At 42.1% G+C, this 14,656-nt stretch overlaps 5 protein-coding genes across 5 annotated transcripts; 3 read left to right on the forward strand and 2 right to left on the reverse strand.

The window, feature by feature from the left end:
• Positions 1-260: 260 nt before the first annotated feature.
• On the forward strand, positions 261-1,438 carry EAF02_010046 (uncharacterized protein; the record flags this gene model as incomplete). The annotated part of the gene is made up of 3 exons (XM_038906094.1): positions 261-430; positions 563-796; positions 820-1,438. The coding sequence occupies 3 exons, from the start codon at positions 261-263 to the stop codon at positions 1,436-1,438; spliced, it is 1,023 nt and encodes a 340-aa protein (XP_038754206.1).
• A 669-nt stretch (positions 1,439-2,107) lies between these two features.
• Positions 2,108-3,362, forward strand: EAF02_010047 (uncharacterized protein; the record flags this gene model as incomplete). Its single annotated transcript, XM_038906095.1, has 3 exons — positions 2,108-2,474; positions 2,546-2,771; positions 2,885-3,362. 3 exons carry the CDS (start codon positions 2,108-2,110, stop codon positions 3,360-3,362), a joined length of 1,071 nt encoding a protein of 356 aa, XP_038754207.1.
• A 1,800-nt stretch (positions 3,363-5,162) lies between these two features.
• On the forward strand, positions 5,163-6,777 carry EAF02_010048 (uncharacterized protein). The gene is made up of 3 exons (XM_038906096.1): positions 5,163-5,700; positions 5,728-5,788; positions 5,867-6,777. Exons 1-3 carry the CDS (start codon positions 5,292-5,294, stop codon positions 6,417-6,419), a joined length of 1,023 nt encoding a protein of 340 aa, XP_038754208.1. The 5' UTR covers positions 5,163-5,291; the 3' UTR covers positions 6,420-6,777.
• A 72-nt stretch (positions 6,778-6,849) lies between these two features.
• EAF02_010049 (uncharacterized protein) lies at positions 6,850-8,776 on the reverse strand (the record flags this gene model as incomplete). The annotated part of the gene is made up of 2 exons (XM_038906097.1): positions 6,850-8,095; positions 8,204-8,776. 2 exons carry the CDS (start codon positions 8,774-8,776, stop codon positions 7,154-7,156), a joined length of 1,515 nt encoding a protein of 504 aa, XP_038754209.1. The 3' UTR covers positions 6,850-7,153.
• Positions 8,777-9,693: 917 nt separating this feature from the next.
• Positions 9,694-13,746, reverse strand: EAF02_010050 (uncharacterized protein; the record flags this gene model as incomplete). Its single annotated transcript, XM_038906098.1, has 3 exons — positions 9,694-13,058; positions 13,107-13,623; positions 13,681-13,746. 3 exons carry the CDS (start codon positions 13,744-13,746, stop codon positions 9,694-9,696), a joined length of 3,948 nt encoding a protein of 1,315 aa, XP_038754210.1.
• Between the last annotated feature and the right edge of the window lie 910 nt (positions 13,747-14,656).

Below are 14,656 nucleotides of genomic sequence, written 5' to 3' on the forward strand. Positions count from 1 at the left end.
GCTATATTCCGGGAATTTTTTTAACGGGACCTTGGGGTTGGATTGCAAGGAGATGGGGGATGAGGAGGGGGGTTGTGGGGTTGGTTGCTGGGAGTGGGGTGTTGGGGGGAGTGTGGTGGGGAGTTGTTTGTGAGTTTTCTTTTCCTCTATTGATAAGTACTTGGATTTGGGAGAATTTGATTTGGGAGAATTAAATTTGAGGAAAATTAGATTCGGGGAAGAATTATAAGTTGTGTCTTTAGAGTTTGGAATTTGTGGAGATGCTAATATTCGATGAGGGAATAGGTTGGAATTCTGATACGTGGGATATTAGATGGATTTATCTCATACCAATTTTTGATTTGATAGGGGGTGGAAAAGTGGTTATGGTTAGTTTGTTGTATACTTATATTGGTGAGGAAGCAGATGCTGAGGGTGGAAATGGGGGTTTGTATGTTTCTCTTTTTATCTTTAGTGACTTTGTACCTGGATTTACCACATTATATTTTTTTCTCGCATTTCCCAGGCGTCTCTGTACATTGGAACCTTTCTTATATCAAAATGCTTATCATGAATAATCTAGATCCTCTACCTTGTATCGTCTCGTGGCTCTACAACTTTTCAGTAGTTTCAAAGCTCTTTCATTCGCAGGATTTCTGTTGAAGTATGAATATGGTGTTTGGATTATCTGTGCGTTTGCGGTTGGATTCCGAGTTCTTTCCATTGGAATTGCGATGCTTTTACCTTCAGGTAAATTCGTTGAGTCAAATACCAACATACAAAATTTAGAAAGGGATCCAGGTATGGAAAGGGGAAGGTATAGAGATTCCATCGATGAAGAAAACGAGCAAGACAACGATTCAGAAACCATACAACTTCAACAAATCACGACACCTCATCCGTATCATCAACTATGTATATAAATACTTTCCCATCGCATCCGATACCAAAATTTCGTATTAATCCACAAACTTCATTCTTATCTCTTGCTTTCCTCATTACTTTCTCGCTAAAAATTCATATTCTTTACCCTCAATTCACTACTCTTTCTCAAAATCTTCCATACAATGTTACTACAACCATTTACAGTTTTTGTTTATTGGGTTCTAGTATTCTACTAATTTTTCTCCCACAAATCGTAAAATTCATGAATCGGAGGAAATTACGAGTGTTGTTTATTCGCAGCGAAGAAGGAAATGAATCGGAAATTGAAGAAAGAGACGGAATAGAATGTCATGAGGAAAATGATTTCATGGTTCTAAAATGGAGTTTGCTGGCTAATATTATGAGTTTAATACTCTTGGCACTTCCGACAACAAGAGGAACAGTATTCTGGTTGGCTATGGGGGGAAGTGTAGCGGGTAGTCCGGTGCAAGTTGCTTTGCTTGCTTGGGGGAGTGGATTAGTTTCTGATTCGAGCTCAGGAGATTCTGATAATTTTGAGGAAGAGAATATGTGAGAGAAGGAGATATATTACTTCGGCTCAAAATGTCTTGCAAGATTTGGAATTGGAAGTAGGTGGGATCAATTGCAAAGAAAAGGAGGTGGAAGATCAGAGATAGAAAAATTCTATGTGAGAATGGGAATATTGGAACAAGTAGGTGCTTGTTTGGGGACAGGGGTATGGAGTTTAGGATTTGCGAAGGGGATGGGTGGAAATGATGGAATTGTGGACTTTTCACGGTGGGATTTAAAGGGATGGATGGATGAGAAAGGTGGATTTGTTTTGGCAGCGGGGTTGTTGGGATTGGGATTGCTGGTCGCTGTGAGATTGGAAAGGAGAATTGAGGGTGAGAGTCGAGATGGAAGTATTGTACTTTGGTAAAAGTGGAAGGTGCAAGGCAGTGATTTATGTGTAACGAAGCTTGATGACCATGGTTCGAATCCTGCTTTCTGAAAAATACGTTGACGAACTTAAACCCTTGTGATAGTGTATCAAAGAGGAAGGAAGTGATATGACTTGTTATCAGCTACTTTTTACACATTACTTATAGCTCAACTTCATGATTACTAAAATTACACTCATTGCACTCATGATACCTCAAATCAACATTATAAATCAAGTAATTTGGACAATTCAATATCATCAAGTAATTTTACATATTACCACATTATACATCCTTTCATCATGACTTTCAATCCGAACTCAGACGACCTTGATATTTATGATACCTCGGATATGTTATTTCAAACAACTGAAAAGATGGATCTTAATGATCCAAAAGAAAAGGTCTTTGAACTGCAACTGGAATTTGAAGATTCAACAACAGGATCATCGGTATCTTCAGATCCAGAACTTGAGGATTTCCCGATAAGAACACTGGTATCCCAGAATACGGATCCTGAGTGTTCTTCGAAAGCAGTAAAAGCAGTACTGATATTGCCAGACACGAGGGATATCGATCCTGCGGCTCCTTTGAATCTGACTTCCCAAATAATCTCAAGACCATCAGGTGCAAGAATGATTAACAACAGACTGACCCTTACGAAACTAGGTATGGAAACTTGCATTCTCGTTCGTTTTTGCAAGAAAAAAGAAAAAAAAGAAAAAGCTGACAACAATCAGAGAATAAATCAGAAGTGATGAATGCACTTGCCATTAAACTTGGACTTTCTCCCGCTCTCAAGTTTTTTGATGCCTGTTCATTTACTGGAACGGATTCAATGAAGAACATACCTCGTCCAGTCTATGCTCTCCTATTTTCCATACCATTCACGTCTACCTGGGAATCAATTACACGTGCAAAGGAAATGGCAAAACCACCTTATAAGGGAGTGGACCTGATCAGCCTGTGATTTGGTTCAAACAAGTAATTGCTGATGCTTGTGGCTCTATGGGTCTCTTACATTGCCTTTTAAATGGACAGGCTCATAGATATATTCTCCCTGATACCATATTATCTAGACTTTATGAACGATCCATTCCCTTAGGACCTGATGACCGAGCAACGATGTTATATAACGACCAAAATTACGAAGATGCTCACCAGGCCATTGCTATTTTAGCCGATAAAGCATCATCAACAGAGAAAGTTGAGAAGTCGAAACGACATTTTGTGGCTTTTGTAAGGGGGGAAGATGGGTCATTATGGGAAATGGATGGAAGTAGGGGGGGTCCTATTCGTAGGGAACCAAGATTGGAAGAGCATGAAGATCTTTTGACTGATGATATATTGAGATTTTGTATGGGAGGATTTGTTGATACTGATAGTGATGAGGATACTATGTGTAGTTGCATTGCTCTTACTAAAGATCCAACTGAGGCTGTAACTTTGCCATTGAATTCTCTTAGTCGCGGTCATTTGATGAATGAAAGAAGTGAAGGTGTACAACCACGTACTTTTTGGGATCCAGCTTGGTATGGAACTGATTGTTGGCCCTGATAATGAATTGGTTATGAGGTGGAGGTATTATAATGATCAATAGCGATGAAAAGTAGTTTACAAACTAGCGTCTAATATTATTAATTCAGACAAGAATTATAGCAAGTTTAAAGAATTTCTGACACTTTTTTGACAGTTCAAGGGAAGTATTCAAATATGTATTCAAATATGTAACGTTAGGTATCCAAATAAGTATCTGGTGTATCCAAATAAGTACAAATAAGATCCAAATTTGAAACTTCTCGGAACTGCAACTAACCGTTTTCGGATTTGCAAAATTAATCTGATAGGATCTTCATGATCAATTCCTAGAATACATATTTACTGCGCCGGGCGGGAAAATCACTACTGGGATCTTATAGGGTTAAGACTCAGTTCCGCTTAAACAATCGATACAATCTATATCACTAGATGTTGACGAGGCTGTAAACTAGACTGAATCTCATACTCCGAAAGGATCAATAAACTAGGTTAATATGGAACTACTTGTACGGTTAAAAACATGCTTATTAAATTATGATTAGCAAAGTATCCTTTCATGCCGTGAACGCCACAACACCACACACAACCACTACCGAGGTCTTACATCCCCGCGTTTTCTAGGATCTTTCCCCATGGTCAAAATACCAAGAAAGAACAAGACAAGTATTAATAAAATCATTCGGACTTATACTCGGTGGTAATACACGATCAAATGATTGTGAACTACTAGATGAAGATATCAGCCGATATAAAAAAGGGTCCGGTAATTTGGTTCACGAGGGTAAACAACGCATAATTCAAAGATCGATACTACGCTGCTGACACTCTTTGAAACGAAATCTTCAACACTCATTTGGCAATTCAATAGGTAATCTGTAATTTCTGCAGGGCTCACTTAGTGTTCAAGTTACTTCTGTCAGATTGTCGAGTGGCTGAGGCTCAGATCTTTGTGTCCCAAGTGGTCATAAATTTTCCGTAGCAAATACTCCGTACCCCTTAATTAAAAAGAGTATACACGGGAAACGATCAACATTGAACTATAAACATTGTGGCTTTTGATGTTAGCGTAAATGATAAGATATAATAAGTCTTCTCATAACTTTCATTCGTGGGGATAGTGTTCGCATGTTCTGGTCACTCATATGTATTACTGCCTGCCTTCTGCCTTCCGTCTCTCCTCCAGCACAAGCTTCATGGATTCGGATATTGCAAGTCAAATTGGAAAGTGGAATTCAGCGAATGAACATTGAATTCTTCAGGTCGAGGCGTGCCAAGAATTGAGATGATCAAATACTCCGGATTAGAGCATCAAATAGTCCGGAAGGTAGATTGAACGCAAGTTCTTGATATCTGAAAATAAATACAATGTTTACAATCTTCAGTATTTTTCCATCAACTCAGAACTATTTGTGACTCAGAACTGTTTGTGCAAAAAGAAAGTAACATCTCAGACGAGGTAGAATCTAATACCCCGAACCATCTAAATCGTTCACTGAAATGAGAAATTGGAAGTTTCTCAATTGTCAGACTGAAATCCGGACTATTGGGACACTACCCCGGATTTTTCGCACATGGTTTTAATATCAGAAGATACTTTGATTACGTTGCAATCCTTCGCTGTGTTTCTCTTGTAACTCTGATGAGCAAGGAAGCATGTTACACTCACAAGACGGAAATGATTTTTAAACTCGGTGGTGTGGTTCATGGCAAGTGATCTAATTAAACACTCATTCTCGTCTTGTGAAAGTGATAGTTTTTTCTATAGTGAGCATATAAGTGCTCATCTTTTCCACTTTAGATCTTCTAATGGCAGATCTTACACTCCTTCTGATTGAATTCTTGCATTTCCCTTCCTTCCTTAAAGCGTAATATTCACTGGCTTTTGGAGCCTCTGCAAATGCTTGTGTAATCATCTTCATTCCACACATCTATCCTTCATCAATCAAGATGTCTCCTAAATCTACCTTCCTTTATACAAATCTCTTACTATCCTTACCTCTCACAATTACCGCTCTTGCTCCATATATTCAAGGAACCTATCAGCAGTATGCAACTGCTACCTATAACCTCAAGGATACTTACAACTCTGCCAACTTCTTCTCTTCCTTTAGCTTCTTCACGGGTGAAGATCCTACTCATGGATATGTATCATATCAATCTCAATCAGCTGCCTCAGCACAAGGTCTCATCAACACCAACTATGGCCAAGTCTACTTAGGTGTTGATCATAAAACGGTTAACCCTTCAGCTGGTCGTGCATCAGTCAGACTTACGAGTAATAAGGCATATAATCATGGTCTATTCATTGCTGATATTGCTCATATGCCTGGATCAATCTGCGGAGTATGGCCCGCTTGTGAGTAATTCTTTCGAAAAGTCTAAGTTAGATGGTTGACTAATACTTCTTTTAGTTGGCTTGTTGGTCCTAATTGGCCATATGGAGGGTAAGTTCTTCGCATTTATATTTCTCTCGCTTATCACCGGACTTCTCCACCGCACACTCAGTTCTGACTATATCCTAGAGAAATCGACGTCATCGAAGGTGTTAATCTCGCCGGCACAAACAGCATGACCTTACATACCGGACCCGGCTGCGTAATCAATACAGCTGGTTCTCAACCCGGTATTACCTTAAGCGATCCGAATTGTAATTCTAACAGCGGCTACAACGGTTGCGGCGTGCTTACCAATAAAGCCAATTCCTACGGAAATGGTTTCAACTCTGTCGGTGGCGGTGTCTATGCCATGCAATGGGAATCCTCCGGTATTTATGTCTGGTTCTGGCCTCGAGATAGTGTACCCGCTGATGTCACTGCTGGAAAACCTGTAACGGGTAATTGGGGATTACCCCTCGTGGCATTTAATGGAGGAAGTGGGTGTAATATCGATAGTTTTTTTGCGAATCAGCAAATTGTTTTCGATACGACATTTTGTGGTGACTGGGCGGGATCTGTTTGGTCTAGTGGGAATTGCGCTAGTGTTGCGAGTACATGTAACGCGTATGTAGGAGCGAATCCGGCTGCGTTTGCGCCAGCTTATTGGTTGATTAATTCGGTTAAGGTCTATCAACAATAGGGGGCTGTGTGGGAAATAGAAGAGTTCGAGTTGAGTCGGGATGTGGAGTTAAAGGCTATGGGGTACAGTCAGTGTGTTTGTTTTTTTGACCGATGATTCATGTCGATTGTTATGACGTGATGAGGTTAGATATGACAGCTAGTGCGCTCGTTTTGTGGCTGTCTAGTAGACTTTTATATAGGACGAAGACAAAGATAGGATTGGAGGTGCGGTCGTTACCATAGTTGCTGGCGCATTTGAAGATTTATGCTTACAGTATATAGACTTTGATTTCTGTGTATATAATAGGGGATTAGATTCGTTTTTAACTCATTTCAATACGTGAAAGTTATCGCATCGATGAAGCCTGTTTGCGAAGACTCAATAATGTCACGATAAATCCGCTCCTCCCCGCCCCCCGTTCGAATGGAAAGGTGTTTATAGTTATGTAAGGAAAAGGTATTGCTTTTATTTGTTGTTATTCTAGTTCGAAGTAAGTGATGTTTCTTTCTAACAGACCTAAGCAAAAGCCCTTCCTCTCCATCTTTGTTGTCATTTTGTCTTGCTGGAACAAGGGAAAAGTATTCGATCGATAGTGATATCGATAGACTTTGAGTTATCGCTTGCTAGATAGATGAGCCAATTGGTAGTCATCATACACCCCAAATCTTAGGAATCTGTAGGACTTGGATTTGAATGTCCAATTATTCGCGAAAGATTGATTCTAGCCAAATTCCTTGTAAAGTGGATGCTATTCAAAACCGCCTGCTTCTAATCTTATCATAATCACTTGAATTCCGCAAGACTCTTTCCATTTCCCTCCCATCCCCACTTCTTAGGCCACCTCCTTCCAAAACTTTCTTAACAACTCTCCCTAATCTCACAATCCCCTCTTCTAAACAATCCGGCTCCTCCCACGAAAAACAAAGTCTCAATCCCCTAGGCAACTTCACACTCTCATCCCCTTGCACCTCGAAAATACTTCCTTTAGCTACCACCAGATTTTCATCTTCCAATGCCATCTGCGCTACCAAATCACCATCAATTCCACCTGGCAAACTCAACCAAATGAAATAGCCTCCGAAGACTTTTATTTCACCCGTTTCCATGCCCGTATTTTCAACCGTTACACCTAATGGACCCAATTCCCTCTTAATCGCACTCATCATCCTCTCGCATCTCTCCTTATAAGCAGGCTGAAGTACCCCCTCAATGTGTCTCATCAAATCTCCAGATCTTAAAACCTGATCAACAATAGTAGCAGTCAATTGACTTGCGCATCCACCACTCCTCGAACTACCCACTAAACTCAATCCTAACGCGAATTTAGGAGTTGCTTCAGTCCATCCGGTACGAACACCTGGTCCTGCTATTTTACTGAATGAGCCGTTACTGACTGCATTTCCGAAACTGGCTGCATCAGGCGTAGGTTCGAGTGTACGGTCAATGTCTACGAGACGAGGAAGTAAAGCCTTTTTGAGAGGAGCATCAGAGGAAGATGATGAGGTAGGCCATTGGAGAAAATCATAGACATCATCTGTGACGATTAACGCATCGTATTTGCGAGCCAGTTTAACGAGAGAAGTGCGACATGATAATGTCATTGTTTTTCCAGATGGATTTGAAAAGGTTGGGACGCAATAGATAATGTTTTTGTAGATCTTACCCCATGATCTCGATTTTGAGTCTTTGATAGGCTATCCACATTGGTTAGCGTCATTCATTGCTATTCTGTCATGTACCAGATTTTACAACTCCAGAACAGACATTGAAATCTTTCAAATCACGTCAAACACCTAACATACCTCGACGTCACTATCCTCCTTGCCGGTCTCCTTCATCATTCTTTCCAATCCCTCCAAATCCACCCCCTCATTACCCTCCCCAACAGCTCTAACTCTCAATCCACTATCATCAAAGATTCTCCCGGCCAAAAAATACCCTGGCGTAACCATCCAAACTCTCGTAACTAGAGGATCTGTATATGTCTGTAAAACACAAGCTAGATTTTGCGATGCTCCTCCTGTGATACATATCCTGTCTGCTTCTGGACTCATCTGTGTACCTTGATTATCTTTATTTAATGGTTCCCGATAATTCTTTTCTTCGCCTGAGTTGGAGCCAGAAGTAGGATAATATTCAGAGTAAAATTCTCGAAGCCATATCGCAACACTCTCCCTCAAACTTGGTGATCCTGGATCCGGTCCATACAATAATCCCGGATTAGCTAGATCTGGGTTTGTAAGGACTTTATTTGCTGCATTGTGAATATGCGAAGTGGGAAGAAGAGAAGTATGAGGCCAGCCTCTCAGTAGATTAATCTGTTTTTTCGGTGGATTGATCATTGATTTAGACTTTGAGGGATAATTTTTGGTCATGATGGACAATGTATAATGTAGTTGGTTGTTAAGGTAAGGTTAGATGTTTGATATCTGATGGTATGAGATAATGTGCGCACGGACTCATAGAGCGCCTATCAACTTTACAAATCAACTTAATAAATCATAATCATCTCAGGATACATTTGATCTTTTTTAAAATGGGGTTCATTATTATTTGACTTATGATAAACCATTAGTCTAGATTTTAAGATAATCAAAAGGGTATTGAAGGGGTTGTATGGCTACCAAGTTCAATCATTTTCGTTGAGATCGACATAAATAGTACGCCCTTTATCGAGCCGAAGTGGGGGTTGATGATGGATGTAAGGGAGGGTGATTGAGTGTGTTGCTTCATCATTCACATAGAAATCACATCATATTCATGATTTCTCATCAGACTTTTGTGTATGTTTTCATGATTTTAAAATATTTTTTTCATCTGAAAATTGTGTTAAGAAGCCATTTCCATTTGGCATTGCTGTCATCCCGAATGTACAGCCATAGAGCAAAACATATTGCAATGAAGTACTTGTGATTGAGAGTTTCTTAGGAATCCTCATGAATATTTCAATGTCCAGATGATCCCTTTTTGTTATCCCTCATATCTTCGTAAATAATGACCTTCATGTCATCCAAACCTATGCCTATGCCTCTCGAAAAACAGTAAGAAGCAAGTCATGACTGCGTGCAAATGTACATTGCGATCCATAATGCAACCCAAATTGCTTAATGATCGCTGACAAGACAAAAACCCACTCATGAGGATTTTGAAGTTACAAGTGTAGATATTTTGAAGAAAAAAAGTGATGTTGTGTAGAAAGAAAAAGGTTGCTCCTATAAATACACGTTAAAGGTTCGATACCCATGAAAGAATATGATGACCATTATCGTGTCTCCTTGAACTATTCTGACATTTAAGTGTGAACTGGTGTGGCAGCATGGCGGTTCCAGCTAGTATTATTCCCAAATCCTCTTCCACCACGGCCACGCCCAGAAGTATTGTTTGTATTTGCAGGTGGAGTTTCACGAGGGGTGGATGAAGAGCCATTGTTACTATCTCTTCCACCACGGCTACCTCTTGGATGTGTTGACGAAGTTTGTCTTGATCCGCCGCGTCCACGTCGCGGGTTGCTTCTAGTCCGAGATATTAGAAGTTGAACCACTTTAGACTTTTCCTGACCGGGTAGCAAAATTGTTAAAGAACCGAAATTGTTGCTGATTTCCATTGGAAATTGCATTGATTCTGCGGATGTTGTATCAGACATGAGGAACTTTCGAGGAATATTTCTTGGAGGGGGAGCAAGTTGAAAGGCATTTGATGGAGTGGTTTGTGGCATTTTGATGACAGGTAACGAGCCCATCTCTTGTTCCTCAAAGCATTCCTCCGCAGCCGGCTTCGTGTCGAGTGATTCTTGTTCGCCAAACAAATTATCGTTGACGGAGCCAGGGAGGGAAACCACAGTGGCAGTAGAAGCGTGCGACTCTGATGAATGATCAAATGCACGTCTGCTAGAAGAATCGACAGCAAGAGCATGAGTTCTTGGTGGTGACTTCTTGCCGAACAGTTGATCAATTTTTTCCTTCCATTCTCCTGTTTGGGTGGATGAAGGTACGCCTCTGCGAATGTCGTAAGAAGTTGACCCAGCCCGTACGAGTCCTTGACGGGCTACCATACCAGGAATTTGACTGATGGCAGGAACTGCAGGGGCTGCGGCTGCGGCTGCAAAAGATGTTGGACGTGGAGGAGCAATTGGTGCAACGATGGTCGGAGGTGGCAATCTAACCACAGGTAATGGAGGTGGTAGAGCAACATGTGGTTGTGCAAAGTCGCTATCATAAGCCGGGTGACCATCCATGGTAGGTGGAGGTGGAGATGGTGATGATGATCGTTCAAAACCATGGCCATTCATCTCTTCAAGGCGAACGTCGCGATTGTGGCTCGGGAAAAACTTTGACTCTCGATGTGCACTTGATGCGTTAGTCTCTTGACCCGGCCATGAATTGTTATTGTACTGTGTTCGAGACAAATCGGGTCGAGCATTACCACGAGAAGTATTTTCGGTCAAAACTGAAGGAGTCGACGATCTTCCATCAACTAAAGCAGTCGAAACCTTCTTCGTCTTACTTCTTGTGCCATCTTCATTTAATGTAACTTGCTTCCAGGTGTCTTCGTAGACAGGCTGAGGAAGCTCCTCTACAATACCAGCTGCTTCCAATTCACGTTTGCGCTCCATTTCCTCCTGATGTTGTTGATGAAGAATTGCATCCTCTTGTGATATTCTATCAGGTACACCACCCCAAACTTGTCTAGCCATAGCTTTTCGCTGCTCATCCTCGTATGATCTTGGTGGCTGAGGTACTCTGTTCGCCGATGGAGGTCCGATTGGAGGTGGTCGGGAGTTGTATTGGTTTTGACCACGATTTGCCTGATAAGAACCATTACCACGGTTTGCGCCAGGTGGTCCAATTGGTCCTGGATGAGCAGATGAATGAGGCATATCTGAGAGTGATTGGCGAGACATCTCAGGAAGCCTATTCAATTCTGGATTAAAAGTACCGTTTCCAATTGTTTTTTCATTTGTGGGAGGTCCCCAAATCCGCGAAGATGAATTTTGTGGTGGTGGGGGCGCAGCCGACCATGAAGTGAATCTATCAGCCGGGTAATTTGAAGCTGAATTTCTCTGCCATGATTGTGAATTTCGGTTATCGGGCATAGTGTGTTGCGTAGGCGCCGAAGCACTGGGCTGAAAGACACCATTTGATCGTGAATCGGTGGCAGTAGAATTTCCTTCAATGTAACTTGCATCATCATTTTCATTCGTGATTTCCGATTTAGGCACGTGGGCATCATTGGAGGTTTCCGTTTCCGTTGATTTGGCCAAAACAGGCGTTTTTCCTTCGCGGGATTGAATTGAGGTAGGTACGCTTTCCTCTTTGACCGGCTCTTCCTTAACCTTTTTCTTCTCTGGAGGTGGACCCATTGCTTCAAGCTTAATCCGGATACGCTCCTTTCTCTCAGCCTCCTCTTTGGCTTCGGCCTCTTGTCTTCTCTTAATCGCAAGTTCACGGGTTCGTCTCATGATAATCTTTTGTTCTTCCAAAGCATCATCGTCACGTGCAGCGCCCACTGGTGGGCCCTGTGGCGGACCTTGACCATGCATGTGCATATCACCCGAACCTGAAGCAAGTTGTCCATAAGTAGAATGAGGAGATGCATGACTAACAGCTGGCGATGCGCGAGATTGCCATGGTTGACTTTGGTTTTGATAACCTCGTTGCTGATGTTGCTGGTTTGGATAATTTTGACCAGACGGGGAGAAATTTCTTGGTGAAGACGGCGCATCACTTACAGCTGCCAATGAGCCTCTGCGTGCGTTTAACATTTCGTGAGGTGGTGGCATATCATGACCGCGGCTCATACGTCTAGTAAAATTTCCACTTCCCCCGCTAACATTAGAAGAAGTGCGACGGCGTCCATAATTGCCTTGTTGCGCGCTCGTGTGATGAGTTTGAAAAGCGGCAGATGGCTCTGCAGGCCCATCTTGATGCGATGGTCGTTGAAGGACTGCAGGACCGCGAGATTGTCCATCGGATCTAGAAACTCCACGTCGACCCTCATTAACAGGCTCATACCGACCAGATTGCGAATTATAGAGCTCCCGATTAGCATGTGCGTTGCTTTCTCTCCAGGTTCGGCTGAAATCATCGGCCGCAATTTCCTTCGCAGGTGGTTGTGGCATACCAGAAAATCCATGAGGATCGCGTTGGTTAAATCTGTTTTGCTGAGATTGTTGGGGAACGTCAATTGCGACAGGGGCCACTTTTTCGACTGGAGGAAGTTGAGCCCATGGAGACTTGACAGGTGTTGGAGGTCCAGGTGGTTTTGCAACGAGAGTAGGTTTTTCGGGAGCACCTTTGAGCACCAATCCAGCTTTTCCGGACCCAAGTCGAGGAGCAGGAGCAGCTATCGCCTGAGGTGCTGGTGATTTTGATGGCTTTGGTGCGGGTTCAGTTTTTTTAATTTCCTTTACGACTGGCGCAGGCTCTGGTACAGGTTCGGGAGGTGGAGGGGGTGCATCATCTGCGTGCGGTAGGGTAATTTTCGTGCCATCCGTCCATTCAATTGATTCGGGTGCCCAATCATCATCGTCATCGTCGATATCTGCCCAATTTGCCTGCTTACCGGGGTCATCAGATTGTAATCTAGTCGCTAAATGAATACCATAACGTTGCTTGAGTTCTTCATCCGTAAATCGCTTTGGCTCTGGTGGGGCAGCAGCTGTCTTATGTTAGAATATTCCCACTTTCAACATATTGTGTAACATACGTCTATTTTTGTTCCACACGGCACTCGCATCCGGAGCACCACCAGCTTTTCCACCATTTGCGGTAGTTGAAGCTCGTGGAGTTGAATCACGGAGGCCACTGCCTGATTTCGCGACCAATCTAGGTTTTGGGGTAGTTGAGGTTGAAGCGGACAAAGTTGCTGGCGCAGTACTAGAAACTGCAGGACCTTTATCTCCAACCTTCGATGGGACTGCAGCCGTGGAAGCTTTCGATGCCAAAAATGTCTTGTTTACTGAAACTGCCTTGAAAGATGGGACTGGTTTCTTGAGGGTTGAGGTTGTTCGAATATGACTACCTTTATCATCACCAATTTTCGAGGTTTCCGCTTTTGTAGCTTCAGTATCCGATCCTCCATTAACACTGACCTCCGCCGAGTTATTGTTGGTGACTTCGAGAGAATCTGAATCTTGTTTACTTCCATCTTTATCGGCAGTCGCTCCATCTACAGAGAGAAATTTGTCGGAGGGGACATCTTGACTCTTAGCTTCAGTAGTGTTCTGGGCGCATGTCAGCATCTTCCGATTAACTGCAAGGGATTGAATATTTAGACTAACTAGCTCATGATCAGGAGTTATAGATGACGTCGCGAAGTTCTGAGGAGTGGCTTCAGTTGCCATCATACGTCTTCAAAATGTTTATTTGGTATCGAAGTAACTGCGCATACGTTGACCCGATCGTATTCCGTGAATGTACAAGCTTTCTAAACCTTGGAGATGTAAATATGGTGGGGGGAATTCGTTTTCGTAAATGTGAGGTTGGCTTGCGACAAATTAGGTACGATATCCTCAATAAAGGCGGTCGCAATATCTTAAGTAACTGAAATCGGGAGAAGTAGAAGAAGGGAGGAGTCAATGGGAGGAAGTATTGAAGTTGATTTATCTTCTTGCGGGAGACTTTCATACGATACGGACACTATTATGTATCATGTCGAAGTTTAAGGTACGGAACCATTCAAAATGTGACTCTAACCTATTTTAGTAGTAGCGTGATAATGTTAAGCGTTAGCGTTTGAATCTCCTCGAGGCTGAAGTGAATTTTAACATGAACAAAAAAAAGGTCAGTGTGTGTGTGCACCCTTGGTAATGACATGTTGTGAATCAGTCATATATCACTTCTTTATCTTTGTTGATATGATAAATTTTTATAAATTTCAGATTTGGATCAATACAGTACAGAATATACAATAACACACATAGATACTTCCAAATGAAATATACTCACCTCATCGTTTTGATATCGAACGAAAGTCAGGTGGTAAGGCTCTCTGTGTTCACAACTCCAATGGGGCTATCTTACGGTCTTGGAGTCACAGCTACATCGGCTGTTCTATCCATGAAATAACCCAAAACATAAAGGTAGGACAAACTCGGGGTGACACATGCGACTGTTACATTGCGAAAAGCGATGAGCCAGTCAATTTTCGTGATGTAGTAATGAGATTTTTAAATGATTTCTGAACTCATTTCCTCCCACGGCACAGTTCCTTCAATTTTCAGTACGTCAAAGACTGTTCATAAGGTATGGCTGTGA

The sequence above is a fragment of the Botrytis sinoallii genome (genome assembly GCF_014898435.1).
Source record: "Botrytis sinoallii strain Bc 23 chromosome Unknown BSIN_023, whole genome shotgun sequence".
In the NCBI taxonomy this organism is placed as follows: domain Eukaryota; kingdom Fungi; phylum Ascomycota; class Leotiomycetes; order Helotiales; family Sclerotiniaceae; genus Botrytis; species Botrytis sinoallii.